The following is a 23,366-nucleotide window of genomic DNA, read 5'->3' on the forward strand; positions in this document are numbered from 1 at the left end:
TGGTTTTAGTGTCATGTTTAGACCACCCTCATAAAATGAGTTGGGAAATATTCCCATTTTTTCTCTTTCCTAGAAGAATTTGTGAAAATTAAACTTATCTGTTTCTTGAAAACTTCAGAGAACTTCCTTGAAAAGCTATTTTATCCTAGTGGGTGTGTCTGCACACATTCATGTGTGAATATCACTGACTACTGCTTCACTTTCTTTAATGGTCATATATCCAGTCATTCTTCCTATTTGTACTTGGGTTAGTTTCAGAAAGTTATATTTTTATAGGAATCTGCCCATTTTATCTAAGTTTTCAAACAATATAAAGTCACTCCTAATATTCTTTTATTATCCTTTTAATCTCTGTTGCATTTCGAATCATGTCCCCTTTTATTCTTTTACTAATAATATTTACTGGTAATATTATTTAACAAATACTTAGGTAGCGACTACTGTGTGCCTGGCAATGTTCTGAGCACTTTCCAAATATGAATTAATTTATTCCTTATAACAACTTTAAAGGTGGGTACTACCATTATTGTCTTCATTTTATATATAAGGAACCTGAGTCATGGAGAAAACTCAGTATGTTTCTCAGTGTCATATAGTTGGAATTCAAACCAGGGGGTCTGGCCCTGGAATCCATACATTTAACCACTATGTCACACTGCCTCTGATTGTTGACACTGATTTTCACTCCTTATTTTTATTGCTTATGATGTTTCTCCTTTTTTCTCAATCAGTTTTGCCAAAGGTTTGCCAACTTCATTAGTTTTTGCAAAGAATGAGCAGATTTACTGATCCACTCCACTGTATGTTTGTTTTCTATTTATTCATTTATTCTTATATGTATTAACCCTTTTCTTCTACTATCTTTGGATATATCATATTTTTCTTCTGTTTTAGTTAGAAATTCAATTCCTTTTTAAAAATCCTTCTGAAGACTATAAATTTTCCTTTAAATAGTGCTTCAGCTGTATCCCACAAATTTTGATTTGTGGTATTTTTAGTTATTCAGGTCCGTGTCTTATTTTTAAACTTTTATGTTTCTTTGACCCATAAGTTATGTTTTTAAGTTTTCAAAGTATGTTTTCTAAGATATGTATTCTTACATTGATTTCCTAACTTAATTGTTCTTTGACCAGAGAATGTGAGCTGGAAGACACCAGTTCTCTAAACATTTACTGAGACTTGCTAATGGCCTGGTACATGGTCATGTTTTTTTTTTTACAATATTGATGATGTTTTACCTATTAATCTATCACTTAATGAGAGATTTATGAACATCTCCCAATTTGATATAGGTTGGTCAATACTGCTTTGTGGGTCTTGGTTGGTTGCTTGTTTGCATGCCTTCAAAATTTTGAAGCTGTTTTCAAGGCTTTTAGCTTTCAGGTCTATTTTGCCTGATATTAGTATATCACTACCACCTAGTATATTCAAGCAGTTTAACATTTGTTTCTCATGGGGTCTCAGGGGATTCAGTGGTTGGTATCCAAACAGAATTTGTGTAAATTTCTTAGCTTGTGTTTTCTGAACCACATGGATAGTGTAAATTCACACCATATACATGTATTGGAGGCTTCAGGTTTCTCTTTTTCAAAGGATCTCCTCCCTGCACCCACCCCCCCACCCCCAGAGTCCAGAGCAGACAGCAAACCTCCTTGTGGTTTCTCTGGACTGGTGTGTGGAGTATTTGTAGACTCCTTTTCAGGCACTGGGCAATGCTTTGAACATCTGTATTTAGAGTAACCCCATGTGTGTTTGAACTTGCTGAGAAAAAAGAAAAGTGTATTTTTATTTTCCCATTTGGCATTTCTGCAGCAAACTTACTTCTTACCATGACTGCTGTGTAGCCTTGGCCAACTATTCCAGATGTTACGCCTTGTTTTTGAAACTCATAAACAAATACCAGAAGAAACAGGTCAGTTCATGCATTTAATTCTTCACTATGTCTTTGCATTGGTGTATTTGTGTAAGCTCATGTCGGGTAGTCTTATGTTTTGAATGTACCAGTTTCTATGAGACGCTTCCATTTGATGTGTTAATGGGCGGCCTCAGGAGATAGTTACCCTTAGGGGTTGAGGAGGGAGTAGTTTTTTTGTTTTTTTTGGAGGGAGTAGTTTGAGGCAGAAATGGATACAATAGGATGGTGGATGTGGTAGGATTCCTGGTTTAGGGAAGAGGGTGGGTGCACAGTGTTGTTCCTCCCAGTGGTTTATAGACCCTTACACAAGAATCCACTTGGGGTGGGATGGGGGTTACTTCCAGGCCCCACCCCAGGCCTGCTGAGTCAGATGGGTGGGGAGGGGCCTGACCATCTGCACTTCAGTGAGGACCACGGGGACCTCTGATGCAAAGTAAAGTTTGGGATCCCCTACACTGGGTGTACTCTAAAGATTCTTCTAGGCCTGAAATTCTCTGATTCTTTGACACTTTAGTATTTAGATGAAATTCTTCTAAAGTAAGGTAAGTGTTAGAAAGAAAATAATTTGGTTTTAATGGATCCAGTAAAAGTATATATAGTTGTTTAAAAAAAGGAAGAAGTCACAAATGACTCCACCTTAATAAAATCGTAATAGTACAAACATTAAGTTTTATTATAAGTTTTTGAATATTCATTAAATGCAGTTTATTTTTATTCGGGCTTATAAATGATTAAGGTGACATCAACTCTTTAGTGAGATGTTTTATACATGAACACAATATATATTCATTTCAAATATGGTAAAATTTCAGAATCACTAAGTTTAAAACCAAATAATTTATGTGTATACTAAGAACATTTTAATATATAGCTTTGTGTTTGTTTATATTGGCCATCTCAAAACCACCTCAAAATATAATCCCTGTTTGCCGCAAATAGCAATGAACTTATTTTTACCCAGCCAGGTACTTCTGCTGAGGATGACTAAGTTTGTCAGATTTGACGCTATTATTAGCTAATTTATTAAAAGGTTCCTAGTCTCTTTGTGGTTATACAGATGACAAAGAAGTTTCTATGCTCATATTATACCATTACTGCATTTTGAAAATGATACAACCTTGCTTAAAGTGTTAAGTTTTTATTTAGCTTTTAAGTAGTGACTTAAAAATATGCACTTGAGTTTCTGATTCTGAATATTTGGGTTACAAATGCCTTTCCCTACGTATTTTGTATTTTCTCTAAACTACACACTTTGAAAGATTTCAAGGTACAAGAATTGCTATGTCAGGGGAAGAATGGATTTGATTCATCTACCTGAGAGTATTCTCAATCTGCTGTTAATTGGAGTGTCCATTAAGCACTTATTAATCTAGATCTTGGTACAATATATTATCTGAACTGTAATCTTTGGACAAGTGAATTAATCCAATGAAAAGCTTAGGTACTCCTGTTCCTGGTTGTTTTTTCTAAGGAAAAAATAAAATGGTAAAAAGATACTTTACTATAGATTAAAAGAATTCTTTTAGATCTTATACTTAAAAAGTCTAGTTATGGATTTTCTTTTGAAATCTTATGGACTTTCATTGTAGTTTTATTTTGTCATCACTATTCTTTTTTGTTTTGGTGTTCGGATCATGGATGATTTAGATAACTGTAACTGCAGAAGACACCTTCGCTTGCACTAGAATTTTCAAATGTGGGTGAAAGCAGACATTTCTGCTTAACAGTTTGATTTCAAGTTATGTCATAACCTGTAATTTTTTAAAAAGAAGAAAACCCATCAGTCCAGTACTGACAGACAAATAGTCCTATTGTTCTGTAGCATTACTAGTAAATAGCTGTTTGTTTTTCTGATTATAGCTCGGATGATGGCCACATTTAGTAAACAGACAAATATCCTGCTATCTTGCCACTATGAGACACTTGAGATGTCAACGTAGTTAAAAGTATGCTTCTTCTGGTTCAAGGGACTAACTGTCTTAAAGTTTAGTTGGCATAAAATTTTACCATACTTCTTAGTGAACTACTTTTCACTTTGGACCAATAGTTATCTGTAAAGCAAAATTGGTGTTCCAAAGCCATATTTTTCTCTGTTGATCTATATGATAATTTTGCTTTCCTATTAAAATTATTCTGGTTCAGAGAAGAATGAAGCGCTCCTTGCAAACTATGTACAGTACACGTTGTTTCCAGAACCATCAAAGAAATGTATAACTTATTACATTATTTTTATCATTGTGGTAAAAATCATATTCAGATATATTACATATTTCCTTGCCTTCTTAAAGATACTAAAAATAATTTAATCTCTTCTTGATGCCAAGGATCAATATTACAAGCATTAATTACTACTCTAAGGCTATTTGTCCCATCCTGGGAGCATGAGTCTGTTGATGAGATTCTTTAAATGTCTGTGTCTTCTTTTTGTAGATTTCTCTCTCTTCCTTTTCTATTGATTGTTAACTCTGCCTTTGGTAATTTTCACTTACCTTTTGTGATTATTTGCTTGCAGTTAGGAGGGGAAACTCATAATAAAACTTGTTAAAAGTGTCACCTAAAAAAGTCTTAAATAAAATTGAATATGAATAGGTTCTTAGTGAGCAGACCTGAGGGGACTCTTTGATGAAATATCCCTTGACACTTCTCATCTTCAAGGGCCAATTAATATTACAAGATGTAGCTCTTGTGTCCCCTCCTCTGTGAAGCCTTACAAGACCTTCAATTCCTCCCACATCCGTGCATCATTTTAAAGATTTAAACATAGCCAGTGCATCCAGCTAGTACACCCAGAGCTAAGGACCCAAGCAGAATGTTCCCTAATCTTCACCGCTTTACTATAATTAAGAAAAATTATCCAAACCTTAGAAATAAGATGTTGGGCTGGGAGGCTACATGTCCTGACAAAGTCATGCTGGGGAACTGTTTAATAGGCAGGGCTTAATTCTCCATGAGAATGTATCTGTGTTTAAACTTGCTATTTACTATTTGATTAGAACCCAGGCACTATAAAGTTACACATTAATTTGTAGATTTTTCTCTGGTAGACAAGATAACCTCAAAAGTTATGGTTTTATGACCCTGTAGGCTATTAGCCAGGTGTGTATCTAACCTAGTAATCTAACATTCTTTTAAATGCTTGTAAACACCCAATTCTTTGATTGTTCTTGGAGCCAACTTAACCCTTGTATTGGCTCCCTCATTAATGAGATAAGTAATTTTTTTAATGTGTTAATTTTATATCTGTATGAGAGTCATGTTGTTAACTCTTCAGAAATTATACTTTGACTCTATGCTGTCTTATACTTATCCTAAAGAATGAAATGTTACAGTTTTGAACCATCTCTGATTTTTTTCTAGTAAGAAAAATGGATACGTAATTTATATTTTCCTCAAGACCAAAATATTTTAGAAGAGCAGGGAAATTGTTCAGGCTACAAGGAAGTAGTTATGTGTCCCAACTACTTCCTAAAATCATTAACCAAAAGCTCCATACTCCATAGGTCTTTGTAAATATTTCTTTTGTGAGTCTCCAAATGGTTATTTTTTTGTATAGCTGCCTCACCCACTACTGGGAATTCCTGAAGGACACAGGCCTTGTGTTTTGATAAACCTGAGATGATGCTTGGCGTAGTAGACGCATGATAAAGTGCTGAAAGAATGAATTTTGAGTATTTGAAATGCTTTGGAATCTGTAAAGCATAATAAAATATTTCTTCTAGTATTCTAGTACTTCTTCCTTAAATATTTACTTTCTTTTTCCTACTTTGGAGGGGGAAATAATAATAATTTTTCCCACATTTTTCACATTGGTGAACTGCCATACACAAGAGTAAAACAGAAATAATGGATTTTAAATTATTTCAGACCAGCGTAGCGTCTTAGGTTCATGTTCCCAAATGGCCAGGTGAATATGACTTGTATTTCCTTGCTTTTAGAAATAAAAGTAAATCCAGAAATTCCACACCATGCATGTTCTGCTGGGAGTGTATTAATCCGCAGTGGCTAAAAACTGCTACACCTGAGATTTATTTGAATGTTGAGGCTTTGAACTAATCTTTGGAAAATCCACCAGCCCTCCAGCAACTTATAGAATTATTACTTTCTATAACTATTTTTGTTTATAAAAATCCAAGACTAAGGTGGGTTGTAGACATATACTTTGGAAGATTGGTAGTCTCTTAATATACATAGCTATCACTAAGCAATTAAACAAGCAGAGTCTATATACCTTATCTTTGTTCTGAGAGGTCAGTGTTAACTTTGTCTTAAAAGTCTGAGGGCTACACTGGTAATCAGCAGAGATTTTATTTTTCTGAGATTCATTTTTAAATCAAATCGTGTTCATGGCTAAGCATATTTTCAAAGAATAAAGAAACAAAAATCTCAAAAAAAAAAAAAAGGAAAAGGAAGGAAAAAGAAAAACCCCTACACACACCTCTTTAAGTGATTTTATCAAGCTGGTGAGGAGCTTTGCAGGAAACTGTGCCTGCCACTTCCATGGTCCACCAAGGGGGAAATTCTGTTTTGACCCAGGTAGCACCAGGGCTGATGGCTGCTGGGAGAAGTAGAAGATTTCCTCCCTTATCTGCTGTTTTTCCCACTGAAGGAAAAAAAAAAAAGGAAATTGTATGAGAAAATGCCAAAAGGGAAAAAAAAAGTGAGAGAGAATTCCCTTTTTTTTACATTATTCATATTCATCTCTTGTCAAGGTAAAGTCTGACTTCTGCATATAAGAATGGGTCTTTTTAAAATGCACTTAATCTGTGTCTATCACGTCAATGATAATGAAGGGGTGGGGGGCATTTTCACTTTTATTTTCTACACCTCTGTATTGTGAGAATTTGTTACCAGGAATATGGATTTTTTTATTTTTTAAAGTGATATTATAAAAACAGCCAGTAGGTCTTAAGATGGAGAGATTCTAATTCTTTCTTGATTTAAGTCAGTGGTAGCTCCTAAACTTGGCTGATCATCAGAATCTTCTGGGGAGCTTTAAAAATACAGGTTCTTGGGCCCCACCTTCAGGGATTCTGATTCTGGTCTGGAATGGGATGCAAGAACCTATTTTTAGAGGCTCCCCAAGTGATTGAAATGCATGGCAGCTCTGGGAACCCTATGGTATAAATTATTAAGGTTGTTCCTTAAAACAATTTTCTCCAATATTGACAGCGGAGGGTTTCTACAAAATCTCAAGAGATTTTAAAGTGATGAATCAAATCAGCCACACAGGGTCAGTCTTTCTCTGCAGGGCCTGTGGCTGACAGTGAATCTCCCTTCCAAAGTAGGAGCCAAACTAGCAAGACAAACCAGGGGTTGGTGTAGGTGTCCCCAGCAAGTGGGGATAACCGTGCCTTTTGCTTTTTGTACCAATAGCTGAAGGCTTTCTTAGCTAGAGAAAATGAGATGGTTTATTAGACTTGTCCATGAATTTTTTTCCGCCAGACATGTGTCAAAACAACTAGTCCTGGATAAAAGAAAACAAACCAAAAAGGAGTTGTCGGACCACACCCAGTGATAACACTGATAATGCTTTATAACACAGCCATCACATTGGTGAGGTTTCAGACGCTGGTCGGAATGAACCACTTAGGAGAGGCGAGTTCAGGCTTTCTCCCGCAGGACCCTCAGAAAAAAGTGGCCTCAACCTCAGGTAACTAGACAAACCATGAATTGTTGATTCACAGTTAGTGAAGTCACCCCCAAATTTTATTGTTAAGGTAATCACCATATGTTCCTGCCGATGTCCTGCTTTGAGAAAGTTCAGTGTAGACCCATATCTAAACTTTGTAAGTTTGCCACAGATACATCTGAGGAAGATTAGTGCGTATACAGACGACGGCCCAGTTGGCTCTGCCCCTCTTTGCACACAGCCCTCCAGTGAGGTGGGCCTGTCTGTGGCTGATGGTTGTGGTACCAGCCAGGGTTTCTGGTTTATCAATAGTCTCAGAGAAAAGGAATCCACTCCTCCCAGCTCTTACAAAGGACTTCCTCAGGGAGAACAAGGGAAACTTCTCTGGCTCATGTCTGAGGAGATTAATTGGTCCAAGATCCATGGTACAACTAATAACTCCAGTCCCCCCCACCCCGCCCCAAACGGAGACTGAAACACAACATTTCAGTCAGCTTGATGCAGTTTGAAAGTTAAACTTTAGCATTAGGTAGAACATCTATTACAAATGCTAACCAAAATTCAATTAAAAGACAAATCTCGTTTAAGAAATGTGCACATATTGATGCTTTATGGTGTAAACTACATTTGGTACAAAACCAAATGTACAAACAGATGGGCCTAGTAACGCAGGAATGAGCAGGGTCAATATCATCCTCGGAAATCAGGGCCGGCCTTAGGAGGTGCCTCTGACGTCAGCATTGCTGCATTTAGCATCACCGCAAAATATGTTTGGGTTTGTTTTCTGGAAGAACATGAAGGGATTTTCCCCATTTCTTCTGTAAATATCTATTGGGCAGGAGATCCGGTAAAAGGCCTCAAATAAGCTTTGTGAGACAGGCAATACTTTACAGAGGTCATGGTCCAAAAGGAATAATCTTTATCTACATTCCCATCGCTTGCATCCACTGAGCAACTAACTGCCCATCTAACCCTCTCCATTTTTAAATACGGTCAGTTTCTTGTTTTTTTTCAAACAGAACTTCCAGAGGCAGAACCGTCATCAGAGCATTTGCAAACACAGTCTGGGACTCGCCGGACGTGTCCTTGCTTGTGCTGCTTTCAAAGTCCTGCCTCTCTCATTCCATGTAGACTTCTTTTCGGGTAAGGGATCATGTTCAGCCATGTACACCCAGTGAGCACCGTCTGGTCTGGAATGCTTGGACATCGTCGTGTTGACAGCGGGACCTGGAATGTCTGCAGAGTGTGCTGAAAGCACAAGCATCTGCTGTCTTTCTAGCTGTCCGTCTATAACACAGCCACAGCGGGGAACATTCAGGGGTGCCGTCACCTCTCCCTCCCCTCCATCTTGTGTGGGGGCCGGTAAGGATTGGCTAGGAAGGCACCTCCACCCCTTCCCCTGGAGCCTTTATATGGCAGCTTGGCTCCCAGCTCGCCCTCTGCCTCCTGCTCGCCAGGAGCGCGCCCTGCGGCTCTCTGCCCAGCCCCACTGCAGGCACATTCCCAGTGGCTACTGCTAGCATTTGGCTGAGCTAGCTCCTTTTTTCAGCCTTGGCCTTGGTCTGCACCCCTGACTGGGCGGGCAGCACAATAAGCCCTCGGCTTGTTCATTCTTTCCAGTTCCTGCCGCTTTGCCCTCGTGGAACTGGCTCTTCCCCCGCTCAGCACGGAATCAGAACGCCTGATTTATGTCTGCGGACTTAAAAAAGAACAGAGCACAGTGAAATGCTAGCCTTGCCTGCTACTTCAGTGAGAGCCACATCCAGAAGCATGTAGCTGGTGTTCAGTAAATGGCTGCGGATGGAATGGATAGATGAGGCATCAAGTGTAGTCTCTTCTGGTTTTTAAGTGATCTTCCACTTAGATTCTGGGTTTGGAGTCTCCAACATCTCAGAATCTTCCATCTTGTAGGGTTCAGCACTTCTGCAAACTGTTGACCCACTTTCAGGACCCCAGGGTTAATTAGCATTTTCACAGTAGTGCAGTCCGCCTTCCACATGGGTAAAATTGATCTGTTCTTCGAGCCACCTATAAGTTCGATTAATGTTGAGGTTTCGTTTGAGGGTGGGAAGTTGAGTAAATGTTGCAAATTGCAAATCCTGATTCAGCTCTCAGATCCACATTGCATGTGAAGTTTCTAACCCAATTTTAAACGGGGTATCTTGAAAATCTTTCTAAAATGTTTTATTATACTTAGTAGAAGTAGTTCTCTCCTAAGTAAGTGGATCCTGCTGAACATGGTTTATCCTTTCTGTGGTAGTTTGATATGGTTCCTTCCCTATGGTCTACATGATGCCCACTAGTTATTTTAAGGCTCAGTAGGAAGGGTGTGGGCCTCAAGGAGGAATATGTTCGCTTTGGCTGACTGACTGTGGGCGAGAGTAATAATGTGAGGTCACGCCGAACTGGTCACACGGGGCTGGATGGTGTACCGGATGCTGCCTTTGACGTTTAATAGGCAGTGGATGTTTTTGAGCAAGGGGATGACATAAGAGCTGTGCTTCAGGAAGTGGTGTTAATGTTGATCACCGAGGGAGGATCCCACAAGGGTCTGGGGCAGGAGTCTACAGACAGGCCCCCCAGAGCAGGCATGGGAAGGAGAGGTCGGGGGAGATTTTGAGATGGCAGAGCAGAGGGAACTCGGCAAGTAGTTGATGAGGGGAGCGAGAATCAAAGATACCTGTGCGGCCAAGTCCGGGGTATCAGACAGGTGAGGGTTATGGGGAAGGAGGAGATGGGCTGAAGGAGTTTGGGAATCGGTCTGTAAGCACAGATGGCCCCAGTCCTGCCCCTTCTCACCAGGGTCAGACTTTGGGCACCGTGAGCCCCGTGAAGCCTGAGTCTGCACGTCTCTGAGAAGGAAAGCCTCTTTCGCTGACTTGAGGCCAATCTCTCTCACGTGGAAAGTAATATCAATACACCGCTGCCGCTGGGGATTGCCAGCTGATCAGTTGAGTCCTGCTCCTTGCTTTGTTCCAGTTAAAGCAATTTCATTTATAGCAGCGCGGCACCCATTGAGACTGAGGACCATTCTTGCTCGGGAGGGCACGACATATTTGAAACTAAAGAGAATGTCCCACAGGCCATGACGGGAAGGTGCATTGGAGGTCAGGCCTCTTGCAACAGGTGTCCCTGCTTGTCTGAGCCCTCGCCGGCTGTAGCTATTGTGCGCCCAGGTCCGCTTTTATGCAAAACGAGAAAGTCCATACGAACTGGTTGTACTGGACTGCTTTCTTTAAACAAAAATTCTCTCTCCTGATTCATCTTCATTTTGATGTTTCAAAATTCATAGCTGTGGTATGAATCTGCAACCTTGTGTTAAATTTAATAAAAATGCTCCAAAAGTTCAGGGTTGATTTATAGGTGGTTCTCAGATACTGTCTGAGAATAAAGGAGAGAATCTGTACCTTGAAGGGGACTTGTATCCTGACGAAATGATTTTCTGCTATGGATTCAAGCCGTGGTCTCTACAAATTGATAATTTGGACCTCTAATTTTTCAAATCTTTATAGAATATTTAAGTAAGTGGCACTCTGTGGACTTGAGAAGGACTGGGTTGTGGGACAATACATAGCCTCTCTATGATACTGTCCAAGGCAGTCCTCGGCACAGTGCCGACCACGCATGGCCAGCCAAGGGGCCTTGTGAGGCCCTCCTGCCCCGCCGGGGCTTTCAGGATTCCAGATGGGTCAGGACAAGCACCACCTCCGCCAACCTCCTGGGAGACTGCTTCTAGTTTGGCCTATTCCATGTTCCCTAGATTTGCAGAGAATATATTTGAAGGGGGATGAAAAGCTGCCTCAGCCAACCCTGAGAAGGAGGACAGACACGGTGAGCATAGCAGTCGCTGGGAGCTCAGTGCTGCAAGCCGCTCAGTCTGCCACCCCCATTTGTTGGTCTCGCATGCCATCCTTCAGTTGGCACCCCGGCTCCCAGGAGCCACCCCCTCCTTTTTCCATCCGAAGGCAGGGAAAGAGGTATTGTGGCCACGTTAACTCTTCCTGCGCTGAAGTCCAGGGCCTCTCCTTCCCACGTGGGGCTCGATAATCGATGCCATGTTAGGGTCCACACAGGAGAACTGAAGAATTTTAGAAGTCCAAGGGACCAAGGGAATTTCTCAAAGAAGAAAAGCAGCACTTAGTCTCCCCCAGATTAGACCACGTGCGGCAGTGGGTGGAGTTCACTTGAATTTGGAAGGACAGTGATCTCTAAGGCAAGCTGCCTTTTTCTCCAGCCTGGGATGATCTGGTCTGAATCCTCCTGGCAGGTCAGCAACGACAGGACCAGCAACACCTGCTGCATTCTACGAAGGAGTAAAACAAACACAGGGAGGCAGAGGTGAAGTAGCAAGGCCTGGGAAGAGGGAGAAGGGAGAAGAAATGGTCCAGCATCCTTCCCAAGACAGCTGTGACATTTGACAGGGTAAATGGAGTACATGATTTAGCAAAAAGAATACAACTGCTTTTTACGTTTTTTTAAGAAGTCATTCAAAATCACAGAGAAGGTCTTCCCTGTTTTGCTTACCGTGCTTCTGAGGAGATGGGAGAGGGGCACAATCTGGGGCACAGCGTGAAGTCCAGAAACATCAACAGGGCTCCTGTCGAGTGCGAGTGCGTGAGGGAGGGGACTACCTGGATGGTAGAGCTTGGGAACAGCTTTGTTCAGATGAAAGGACCACACGTTATCACTTTTAATGAATTAATTTGTATGTCTAAATGCTTGGAACAGTGCCTGGCATGTCATAAACGCTGTGTTCATTGCTGCTGCCACAACTATTATTACGGCTGACTATTATAATTTTTCAGAGGTAGAACTCATGTGGCGGGCCTTTAATCAGAAATCATACATCAAAGTTGATGCAAAAAGCTCCTGTTCCTCAGCTTAGGAAATATAAAATGCAATAACCTTCGAGGAACCTTATTCTCAGAAATACCCTCTGTCGTGTTTGGAAAACGGCCTGCTTTTCTGTTGGGTGTGGCCAGGGTGGAGGCGTGCTTTCCTTCCAGAACCCAGGGAGGAGCCTCTGCCATTAGGAATTATGGGAAGTAACCACTGGTTTTATGTCAAGTGACGGGTACTACAATGAAATTGTGTGCGTGTGTTAGATGTAAGACCCACAGACTTCAGCTTTTTTAGGGAACCATCTGGTGATCAGAGACAGACAAAGTGACCCCGGTTCCCAGGAAGGGGATTGTCCCATGTCCTCTTTCTCAAGACCCACTGCTTTCGACCGCTCAACCCACCCCATCCTCTCCTCCAGAGAGCCAGATTTCCCACATTTTTCAAGGTTGAATTCAAATCCATTGGAGGTAATTTTGCACACACACACGGTTCCCTGGGTGTCCTCTCATCTAAACTCCTCCAAGACCATCAGGTCTGGTCCTACACAGTTTAATGCTACTAACATGTTATTGATAGTACATGAAAATGGTTCAGAACAGTGCCTGAATCATTCCTCACGATTTGTGCTTTCCTTGTTTTGTCTTGTTTGCCCTCATAACACAATATTTTCTCCATTCTACAAATGAGTTAATGGAGGCACAGAGTGGCTAAGTAAACTCACATGTATGAACTAGACTCACTGGCTCTCCAGCTGGGGATCCTAATCCCTCTCCGTGTTTCGCTCCCTGCTTGGCCCTTTTCGTCTCTGCTCTTACCCCACGTATGTTAGCCTTGTCCTCGCAAATAGATTAGAAGCTCTTCAGAGCCCCTTCTCTCATATTGTTCCTGTGAGTGTATTCTCCCAGGCCCCGAGCATTCAGACTTATCCACAGACTGGCATTCGGGCTCCCTGTGGCCCAGGAGCCGGTTCTCCCGACTGGATGACTCGCTGCCATGGGTTGCGCACTGAGCAGAGGTTTTTCCCAGGGTGAACTCTCTCCTGGACCAGCTCCAGTTCTTGCTGGCGTGTTAGCCTCCGACTTTCATAATGTTGACAATTGGTTCCCAGCTGCACAAGCAGTGGCCTCGCTTCTTCTCGGCCTGCCAGGGAAAACTTTTCTTTCAGAAACAAGCAGGAACAAGTCGGTGTTGGCCGAGTCGCCCCAGGCAAATCCGGAAGTCTTGTCCTTGGTCTGTGACCCTCCGCTCTCTGGCACACACAGTCCCTGTGCTACCCACCCCCCACCCCTGAGGTCCCACCTAGACCTGGCTCCCCGATTAAAACAGGTCCAGGCCTCTCCCCTTTGTCCCCATTGGCTAAGGCTGCTAATTACTACAGATCTGATAAACAAAGCCGGGTTTATTGGGAATCCCTCCTGCTGACATATTTGCTTTTTATTTTGTTTTTTATTTTACTTTTTTTGGAAAGATTTCATTTATTTGAGAGAGAGTACCTGCAAGCTGGGGTGGAGGAGGGAGAGGGACAAGCTGACTCCATGCTGAGAGCAGAGCCCAACTTGGGGGCTCCAAATCACGACCCTGAGATCATACCTGAGATCAGACCTGGGCCAAAATCAAGAGAGGCTTAAGGGGCTGAGCCACCTAGGTGCCCCACATATTTGCATTTTTTTTTTAAAGATTTTATTTATTTATTTGACAAAGAGAGACACAGCTAGAGAGGGAACACAAGCAGGGGGAGTGGGAGAGGGAGAAGCAGGCTTCCCGCGGAGCAGGGAGCCCGATGTGGGACTCGATCCCAGGACCCTGGGATCATGACCTGAGCCGAAGGCAGATGCTTAACAACTGAGCCACCCAGGCGCCCCCCCCCCCACATATTTGCATTTTAAAAACAGATAATTCCTTAACTGCTCCGCAAAAGGCGAGGCAAAGGAGATCCTACAGGACAGGCCCTGTGGGAGGCAGGGACTCCAGGTCAGGGGAATCCTGGGTTCCAATCCTGACTCACTCCTTGCTAGCTGTGTGACCACGCAGCTTCTACAAACCCGTTTCTTGTCTGTCGAATTGCACAGCACCTGGCACAATGAGAGTTAGCACCCAGATCATTTACAGTCCCTCCGTGAGTGTCTCTTTAAAGTCTCTTCCTGGGGCGCCTGCGTGGCTCAGTCGGTTAAGAGTCTGCCTTCAGCTCAGGTCATGATCCTCGGGGTCCTGGGATGGAGCCCCATGTCAGGCTCCCTGCTCAGTGGGAAGCCTGCTTCTCCCTCACCCTCTTCCTCCCTGCCCCCTCCTCCGCTCGTGCTCTCTCCCTCTCAAGTAAATAAATAAAACCTTAAATAAATAAATAAAGTCTCTTCTTCCTAGAGGAATTTCCTCACCATCCGTGGGTAGGGGGAAGGCCAACTGTACTTGTTTGTCTGTCTGTTGTAGAATTAAGAACGTAATTGTTTTTGTATCCTGTTTAGTTGTAAATTGTTCTCAGCTTGGGATTTTTAGAAACATTTATTTATTGTGAAATATAGCTGATATGCAGAAAAGTGCATGAAACACACATGTACAATTTAGCAAATCGTGATAAAGGTGTCACCCACATAACCCCTACCCTGGTCGAGAAAGAAAAGTACTGCTTTAAAGTGGTATATTTATATGACACGGTGATTCTCAAATGGGGGTGATTTTGCCCCCAGGGAACATTTAAACCTTTTTGGTTGGGGGGCACCTGGCTGGCTCAGTTGGTAGAGCATGCAATTCTTGATCTCGGGGTCGTGAGTTCAAACAATGATTCAACATTGTTTCTTCTTAAAACAATGGTTAAACCTTCTTGGTTGTGACATCTGGGGATGCCACTGGCATCTCGAGTAGGGGCCAGGAATACTGATGCTGAACACAGCCCCCCACAGCAAAGCTTATTCTGCGCCAGAAGTCTGTGGAGCCTGGGTTGGGGAAGAGCAGCTCTCTGATGAACCATCGTGAGGAACACCTGATTTTTGGAAACACAGTGCTTCAGTAGGAGGCGAACTCTCAGGGAAAGATTTGGGTGCTCAAGAAACCTGTTAGTGTCAATACTTAGATTTACATAACACCTTATCAGTAATCCTATCCCACTCAACTAATAGTTCTCTGGGAGGATAAAAAAAAAAAAAAAGGCTAGCCGGAATTTCAGATGAAGGATCTGAAGTTAACAGCCCTTGCTAATAGCATCCCCCAGTTTGTATTCTTTCAATGCTTTTAATCTCCTCTGTCAATTTGCACCGAATCGAATACTAGACAAGTTAGTAGAAGCCAGATGTGTTCCATTCTACTATTAAGTAGCTCGTTAATAAATTAAATACTGCTATCTCTCCCAGGACTGGTCCCGGCCCTGGTGCGCTTGTAACCGTATTCCCTTTACTGCAGGATTTAGTCGTCCGTATTGTCTTTATCCTCGGCAACCTGACAGCGAAAAATAACCAGGCTCGCGAACAGTTTTCCAAAGAGAAAGGGAGCATCCCGACCCTGCTGTCATTGTTCCATACGTTCTACAAACTGGACCTGTGTGCGGAAAAGCGGGCGGCGGGAGCGGAGCAGCCCCAGGCGCCGAGGCCGCGGGCCCAGGCGGAGGACGTGCTCATCAAGCTGACCCGCGTGCTCGCCAACTTAGCCATCCACCCTGGCATCGGCCCGGCGCTGGCCGCTAACCCGCACGCCGTGGGCCTGCTGCTTGCCACGCTGGGTAAGGCCCACACTGCCGGCCGCTGCTGCCTGTGGGGGACGCAGCCCCGGGCCCGGCGCGCGAGGGTTTCGGGAGCGCCTTCGGCTCACTTCAATGAGCCTTCCCAGCTGCAGGTGGGAGAAGTCCTCTTCTGCTCAGAACTGCCTCAAAAGTAATTCATATATATATATATGTGTGTGTGTTTTAAATTTTAAAATCCAGGTTTAAAATATATATAAAAATATATTTTCATATATATACATATATATGAAAAGAAAAAGAAAAAATAGTTACTAAAACCCACTGAAGTGTACACCTTGAAAAGGGTGAATTTTATGGTATGTGAATTTTATCACAATCAAAAAAAAGTGTACCAATCAAATTGCCAAAAATTGGCCAAACTAAGCACAAAGAGTTTAAAATCCTTAATTTTTCCTGGGTTAGTCCACCTGATGAGAGTGTATCTTTTACTCAGGTTTGTACAGTGTCTGCAGTTATGGCCCTCAGTCATTCAGGTCCCTTTCCCCCCATTAGTCGCCACTGCCCTCTTCTATAACAAACCATCACAAACTGGGTGGCTTAAACCACAGAAATTTGTTTCCCGTGGTTCTGGAGGCTGGAAGCCTAAGGTCGAGGGGCCGGCCAGTGGGGTCTGGGACAAGAGCTCTCCTCTTGACTTGTAGACAGCTGCCTTCTCACCAGGTCATCACATGGCAGTTCCTCAGAGTGTTCCCTCAGGGAGAGAGGGGATGATCTCTCTTTCTCTTCTTCTAAGACCACCAATCTTATCGGATAAGGACGCCACCCTTCCAACCTCTTCTAACTTTACCTGCTAAAACCGCTGTCCCCAGTTATAATCGCATTGGACGTCAGGGCTTCCACAAATGAATTTGGGGGAGGGGACACAATTCAGACAATAATATTCTGCTCCTGCCACCCTCCCCAAATTCATGTCCTTCTCACATCAAAACACGTTTATTCCATCTCAATAGCTCTAGAAGTCTTAACTCATCCTAGCATCAACTCTAAAGTCTAAGGCGTAACATCTCATTTAAATATCATCTAAATCAGATGTTGTGAGACTCCACATGCGATACATCCTGAGGAAGAATTCCTCTCCTGTGAACCTGTGCAACCGGACATGTTACATGCTTCCAAAATACAGGGGTGGGCATGCCTGGGATAGACATTCCCATTCCAAAGGGAGAAACAGGAAAAGAAAAAGGTGGCATTTCCCAGGCAAGTCTCCAAGCTAGCAAGGTGAATTCCATTGGAGTTTAAGACTTGAAAGCAATCCTCTTTGGTTCAGTGCTCTGCCTTCCAGACCCACGGGGGCAGTGGTCCGGCTTCCACTTCTCTGTCAGTCAGGGTGCCGGGGCTCTGCAGGCTGGGCTCGTCCTCAGGGCTTTGGGGCGAAGGTGTCTGGCCTGTTGAACCCAAGGCAGTGGCCCTGGTTGTGACCTCTCACTCCCCTTTGGGGTCATTTCCACTCTTCTGGAAGAATAATGCCCACTCACAGCGCAATAGCTCTCTCCTCCTGTCCTGTCACACGCACGGATAGCCTTCCTGTCTCAGAGCCTTTCTGTCCAAACTGGCAGTGTTTCTGCCCATGGAATCCCAGAAGCTCTGTGCTGATGGATATTCCAGATGCACGCTTGGTTCCCTCTAGCACATGCTTCCACACTTTTTGCCATAGGGATAGACTGAAAATTTTCCAGATCTTCAGGTTCTAGTTCCTTCTGCTTAACAATTCTTTCTTCAATTCATCTCTCTCTCCTTACGTTTTACTATACTGTCAGGAGAAGCCAAGGCACTCCTCAAACACTTTTGCTCAGAAATCTCGGCTAAACATCCAATATCGTTGCCTGCAAGTTCGACCTTTCACAAAACACTAGACTGCAAACATAGTTCAGCCAAGTTCTTTGCCCCCTTACAACAACGATCACCTTTCCTGCAGTTTCCAGTAATATGTTCCTCATTTCCATCGGAGACCTCACCAGAATGGCCTTTTATGTCCATATTTCTACCAACGTTCTGTTCTTGATAACTGATGTGTTCCCTAAGAAGATGGAAACTTTCTCTCCAGCTCTGCTCTTTTCTTTCTGAGCCCTCACTCGAACTGCCTTTAACATTTCTAATTTCTAGCATGCACCTCGGACTCCTCCAGCCTCCCTCATCCCCGGTTCCAGAGCTGATGCCACACTTTTAGGTACTTGTTACAGCAGCACCCCACTTCGTGGTACCAACACCCATCCCAGTCTGCTAGGCTGCTACAACAAAACAGCATAGACTGGGTGACTTCAGCAACAGATGCATGTCCTCACACTCTAGAGCCTGGAAGTCTGAGATCAGGCTGACAGCATGGCTGGGTTCTGGTGAGGTCTGTCGTCCTGGCCTGGGGATGGCTGCCTTCTCACTGTGGCCTCACACAGCCTCTGCTGGCGTGCGCCCTCGGACAGCATGTGCTCTCGCTCTCTTCCTCTTCTTTTTTTTAAATTAAATTAAATTAAATTAAATTGTTTGTCAGGGAGAGAGAGAGGGCACACACACAAGTTGGGGGGGTGGCAGGCAGAGGGAGAGGGAGAAGCAGGCTCCCCACTGAGCAGGGAGCCCGATGCGGGGCTTGATCCCAAGACCCCGGGATCATGACCTGAGCCAAAGGCAGATGCTTAACGACTGAGCCATCAGGGTGTCCCCCTTCCTCTTCTTATAAAAGCCACCAGCCCTACTAGATAAGGATTCCACCCTTATGACCTCATTTAATCTTAATTACCCCTTAAAAGCTGTATTTCCAAATACAGTTGCATTAGGGCTTCAACATATGAATTTTGGGGAGGGGGCATAATTCAGTCTATAGCACCCCCTTCTACTTTTTAGGCATTGCCATTTCCCACAGGTACCCCTGGCCACCAGTGAGCAGGGAAATTAACTGCCGCAGAGTGATCAACTTAGCCACTACTTACCAAGCTCTGGAAGATTCTCTTGCTGTAAGAAACATTACTACCTGATGAAAATGATGTTTGGGGGTAGCCTTTGAACTATGCCCCCTGCTCTTCATTAAGATCCATTATTGAGGGCGCCTGGGTGGCTCAGTTGGCTAAGCGACTGCCTTCGGCTCAGGTCATGATCCTGGAGTCCCGGGATCGAGTCCCGCATCGGGCTCCCTGCTCAGCGGGGAGTCTGCTTCTCCCTCTGACCTTCCTCCTTCTCGTGTGCACGCGTTCTCTCTCTCTCTCTCTCAAATAAATAACAAATCTTTAAAAAAAATCCATTATTGAGTCCTTAGTGCACAATGAGTCCTATGCTAAAGGGGGTTTATCTTAGTCTGCTCAGGCTCCCATATAACAAACTACCAGAGACAGGGGGCCTTAAACAACAGACATCTATTTTCTCACAGTTCTGGAGGCTGGAAGCCCAAGGTCAAGGTGCCAGCAGGGTTGGCGTGTGGCGAGGATGCACTTTCTGGCTAACAGATGCTACTTTCCTCCTCTTGTAAGGGTAGCAGCCCTATTGGATGAGGGCCCTGTCCTGATGACGCACTTAACCCTTCATTGCCTCCATGCAGGCCCTCGCCCCAGCTCCAGTCACACTGGGGTGACTTCACGTTGGGGCTTCTCCATATGAATTTGGAGAGGAACGCCAACATTCAGTGCATAACAAGGTTTAAAAACATGTAGTGTCTGCTTTCTAGGAGCTCCAAGTCTATGGTGGAGGCATGGCAGGTGTGCGGACAGGAAACATGATAAGCACCAGCAGCAAGGCGTACACAGGACATGAGGCCCGAGGGGCTGGAACCTCAGGACTTGTCTCTAGAGGCCAGTCTCATTGCAGAGGGTATTTAAAAAAAAGGGGGGGGGGCGCCTGGGTGGCTCAGTCGTTAAGCATCTGCCTTCGGCTCAGGTCATGATCCCAGGTCCTGGGATCGAGCCCCGCATCGGGCTCCCTGCTCGCAGGAGGCCCACTTCTCCCTCTCCCACTCCCCCTGCTTGTGTTCCTGCTCTCACTGAGTCTCTCTCTGTCGAATAAATAAAAAATCTTTAAAAAAATAATAAAAAGAAAAAGAAAATGTAAAGAAATGTTTCTAATAAGGACTAGCCCTTTCAGCAAGCTGCCAGATTTAGACATTTGCTGCCTTAGTGGCAAGCTCCAAATTCTAGACTGACTTACATCGGTGAGTCAGCTACACAGGGCTGTGTGATTCTCTCAAGCCCTCTGGCAGCAAATGATTGCCCAAGGCAGCTCTAGTGGGCACTCAGGATGCAATGGAAAGAGCAGATGGTTGAGTCAGAAACACCCAGATTCAGATGTGGGTTCTGTGAAGTCAGGCCTCTATTTAAGACCGCTCAGCCTCAGTGGTCTCATATGTAGAATGGGATATTAGGAGGTTAATGTGGACTGAATTGTATCTGCCACTCCCCAGCTTCATATGTTGAAGCCCTAACCCTCAGTGTAATAGTATTTGGAGATGGAGCCTTTGGGAGATCCTTAGGTGTAGACAAGGTCATGAAGCTAGGGTGCTCGTGGTGGGATTGGCGTCCTTATAAGAAGAGACGCCAGGGAGCTTGCTCTTGCTCTCTCTCCGCCATGTGAGGACACAGCGAGAAGGTGGCCATCTGTAAGCCGGGAAGGGTTCTCACCAGAACCCAACCACGCTGGCATCCTGACCCCAACTTCCAACCTCTAGAACTCGGAGAAAAGAAATTTCTGTTATTTAAGCCCCAAATCTGTGGTATTTTGTTATGGTGGCCTGAACCAAGACAGATGTACCTTTAGAATATGAATTATTGTAGGTTCAAATGCTTATAAGTGCATTTGAAGCATTATTAATCGTTTACTTTTGTGGGGCTGAGTGCGCGTACAGCGCTTGATGCTGTTGTGACGGATGCCTAGTAGCTGTGGGTGATGCCAGACACCATACAGAAGGTGGTGCTACAGAAGAGCTACCCTTTCCTTTCCTGGACGAGCTAATGAATTTTCCTCCCAAGGCAAGAGAAAAAAACCAGATTCCCGAACACTGCCCAGGGTCTAGTGTCATCAGTCTGGGGGTGGAGGGAACTAGGGCTCTTAACTGGCTTTTCTACATCTGCCGGGAGGTGAGTCTGAAGGCTGAGTGAAAGGTAGGGAGAGACTCGCTAAGGGTCTCATGTGCGGAGTAAGAGCTCAATCCCTCACTCATTGGTGCATTCAGCAACTACTTATTGAGCACCCCTATGTGCCAGACTGTTTTAGCTGCTGGGAATGCAACAATAAATAAAACAGACAAATCCCTAGTCTCATAGAGCTTACTGTTAGGACCAGAAGACAAATGTTAAACACATAACAGGTCAGATAATTACGTGTGCTATGGAGCAGATAAAAGTAGGATAGGGGAAAGAGAGTAATGGATGCTGTTTTATGTAGGGAGGTTAAGGAAACTATGTTCAATAAGGTGACATCCAAACAACAACCTGAAGGATGTGAGGAGTGAACCAAGTGGATAAGTGGAAACAGTATATTCTAGACAGAGGGAATAGCAGTGCAAAGGTCCAGGAAGGATCATGCTGATATGTTAAAAAAAAAAAAAAAAGGGCAAGAAGATCAGTGTTGTTGGCACTGGGGACCTGAGGGCTGGAACAGCAAATGAGACCTGAGATGTCAGAACTGGGGCTGCCCAGGGGCACCTGGGTGGCTCAGTTGGTTAAGCATCCAACTCTTAATTTCAGCTCAGGTCATGATCTCGGGGGTCATGAGATCAAGCCCTGCATCAGGATCCATGCTGGACGTGGAACCTGCTCAAGATCCTCTCTCTTCCTCTCCCTCTGTGCTCCACCCCCCAAAAAAAGAACTGGGGCTGCCCAGGTAGGGCCTAAGGCCCAAGTAGGACAAGTGATGTTAGCTGACTTAGTATTAAAGGATTGCTGTGTTAAGGATAGACTCAGGGAGGAAGGTGAAAGAAGAGAAGCCAGTTATGAGGTGAGGGATGGGCCAAGTGGTAGTAGAAGAGGTGAGAAGTGATCAGATTCTGTGTGTTTGGAGGGCAGCATGGATAGGAGTTATGGACAGATGATGCCCTAAGGGTCATTCTGCTGAGAGGTGGAGGAGTGAGGAACAGACTCACAAGATAGAGCCCCCAGGAGAGCTCAGGAACACTGCAAACTGGTGGGGATGAGACACAGCTCGGCTTGCCGGTGTATTGGCACCTTCACTTGACTATAATCACAGAACCTAAATCAGCCCAATTTTTCCAAACCCCCTGATGGAGCGATGGAGCTTAGAGTGTTCTAGAACCTGGTCAGGAGTGGTCCCCTGGGTTTGGTGCATTTCCCTGCAGGGAGAGTCCTGGGAAGTAAAGCAGGAAACAATGTCCCTGCACGGACCTCGTCGGGGACAACGGCTTGACCCTGGCGCTGCTGCTGGGACAGTTAGAAGGTCATGTTTCTGCCCCAGCAACGAGTCTTCCATACATTCTTCCTAACTTTCTTTCAGAACACAAGTCAATTGAGGATTGTGAGGAGCTGGTGATCAATGCTACGGCCACAATCAACAATTTATCTTACTACCAAGTGAAGAATTCCATAATTCAAGACAAAAAGCTATATATTGCTGAATGTAAGGTCCAGAATTGGGTTTGGGTAGATGAATGTTTAAGATTTCGACTTTATTAACGAAACACAGAACTGGTGTCATTCATATTTTCTGATTTCTTGTACAATATCAAAGAGCCCGATTTGATTCTAAGAAATCAGAATATGGGGGAAACGTAGGGTCTTAGTTCTTGCTAAAGTCCCTTCTAGTTTGTGTTTTATTGTCACTTTAAAATTTTGAGTTGCTGGTATTTAGTATGATGCTGATGTCTAACAGCCTTTAAACTGAAAGTTAAATTCACTGATTTTATGTCTCTGGTCCCCAAACCCAGTGCTCATAAAGCTTCTTGTGAGTAATAACATGGATGGAATCCTAGAGGCTGTGCGTGTTTTTGGAAACCTCTCCCAGGACCATGACATCTGCGATTTCATTGTGCAGAAAAATGGTGAGTTAATGACACTTAATGTTCATAAACATGTTCTTCTTGCCAATAAACAGCTAAGCAGTTTTAGAGCTTGGGTCATGACAATGTGATACTTGTTTCTGCTCTGGGACGAGTAGTGCTTTACATTCTGTTCCATCTGTACTTACGGCCTTCAGCTCTGTGTGCCAAGATAGATCTGGACAGTGTTCTCCCTGTTCCTCTCTGATTTATGAGTGGTCTTCAGAGCTCTGAGACGGTGTGTGTGTGTGTGTGTGTGTGTGTGTGTGTGTGTGTGTGTGTGTGT

The 23,366-nt window shown here is 44.0% G+C and overlaps 1 protein-coding gene across 3 annotated transcripts in view; it reads left to right on the top strand.

The window, feature by feature from the left end:
- Positions 1 to 23,366, top strand: part of ARMC2 (armadillo repeat containing 2) — a 109,240-nt gene that overhangs the window by 74,412 nt on the left and 11,462 nt on the right. For all 3 annotated transcript variants that reach the window (XR_012378515.1, XM_025863664.2, XM_073893745.1), the window contains 4 exons: positions 1,813 to 1,912; positions 15,780 to 16,095; positions 22,540 to 22,662; positions 22,970 to 23,083. Coding sequence is in view for 2 of the 3 variants with exons in the window: in XM_025863664.2 (XP_025719449.1) it covers positions 1,813 to 1,912; positions 15,780 to 16,095; positions 22,540 to 22,662; positions 22,970 to 23,083 (653 nt within the window). In the remaining variant the exon portion in view is untranslated. The remainder of the gene's footprint in view (positions 1 to 1,812; positions 1,913 to 15,779; positions 16,096 to 22,539; positions 22,663 to 22,969; positions 23,084 to 23,366) is intronic.

This window comes from Callorhinus ursinus, unplaced genomic scaffold (genome assembly GCF_003265705.2).
Source record: "Callorhinus ursinus isolate GAN/ISIS: 27379988/994484 unplaced genomic scaffold, GSC_fseal_2.0 scaffold6, whole genome shotgun sequence".
NCBI classification, from domain to species: Eukaryota; Metazoa; Chordata; class Mammalia; order Carnivora; family Otariidae; genus Callorhinus; species Callorhinus ursinus.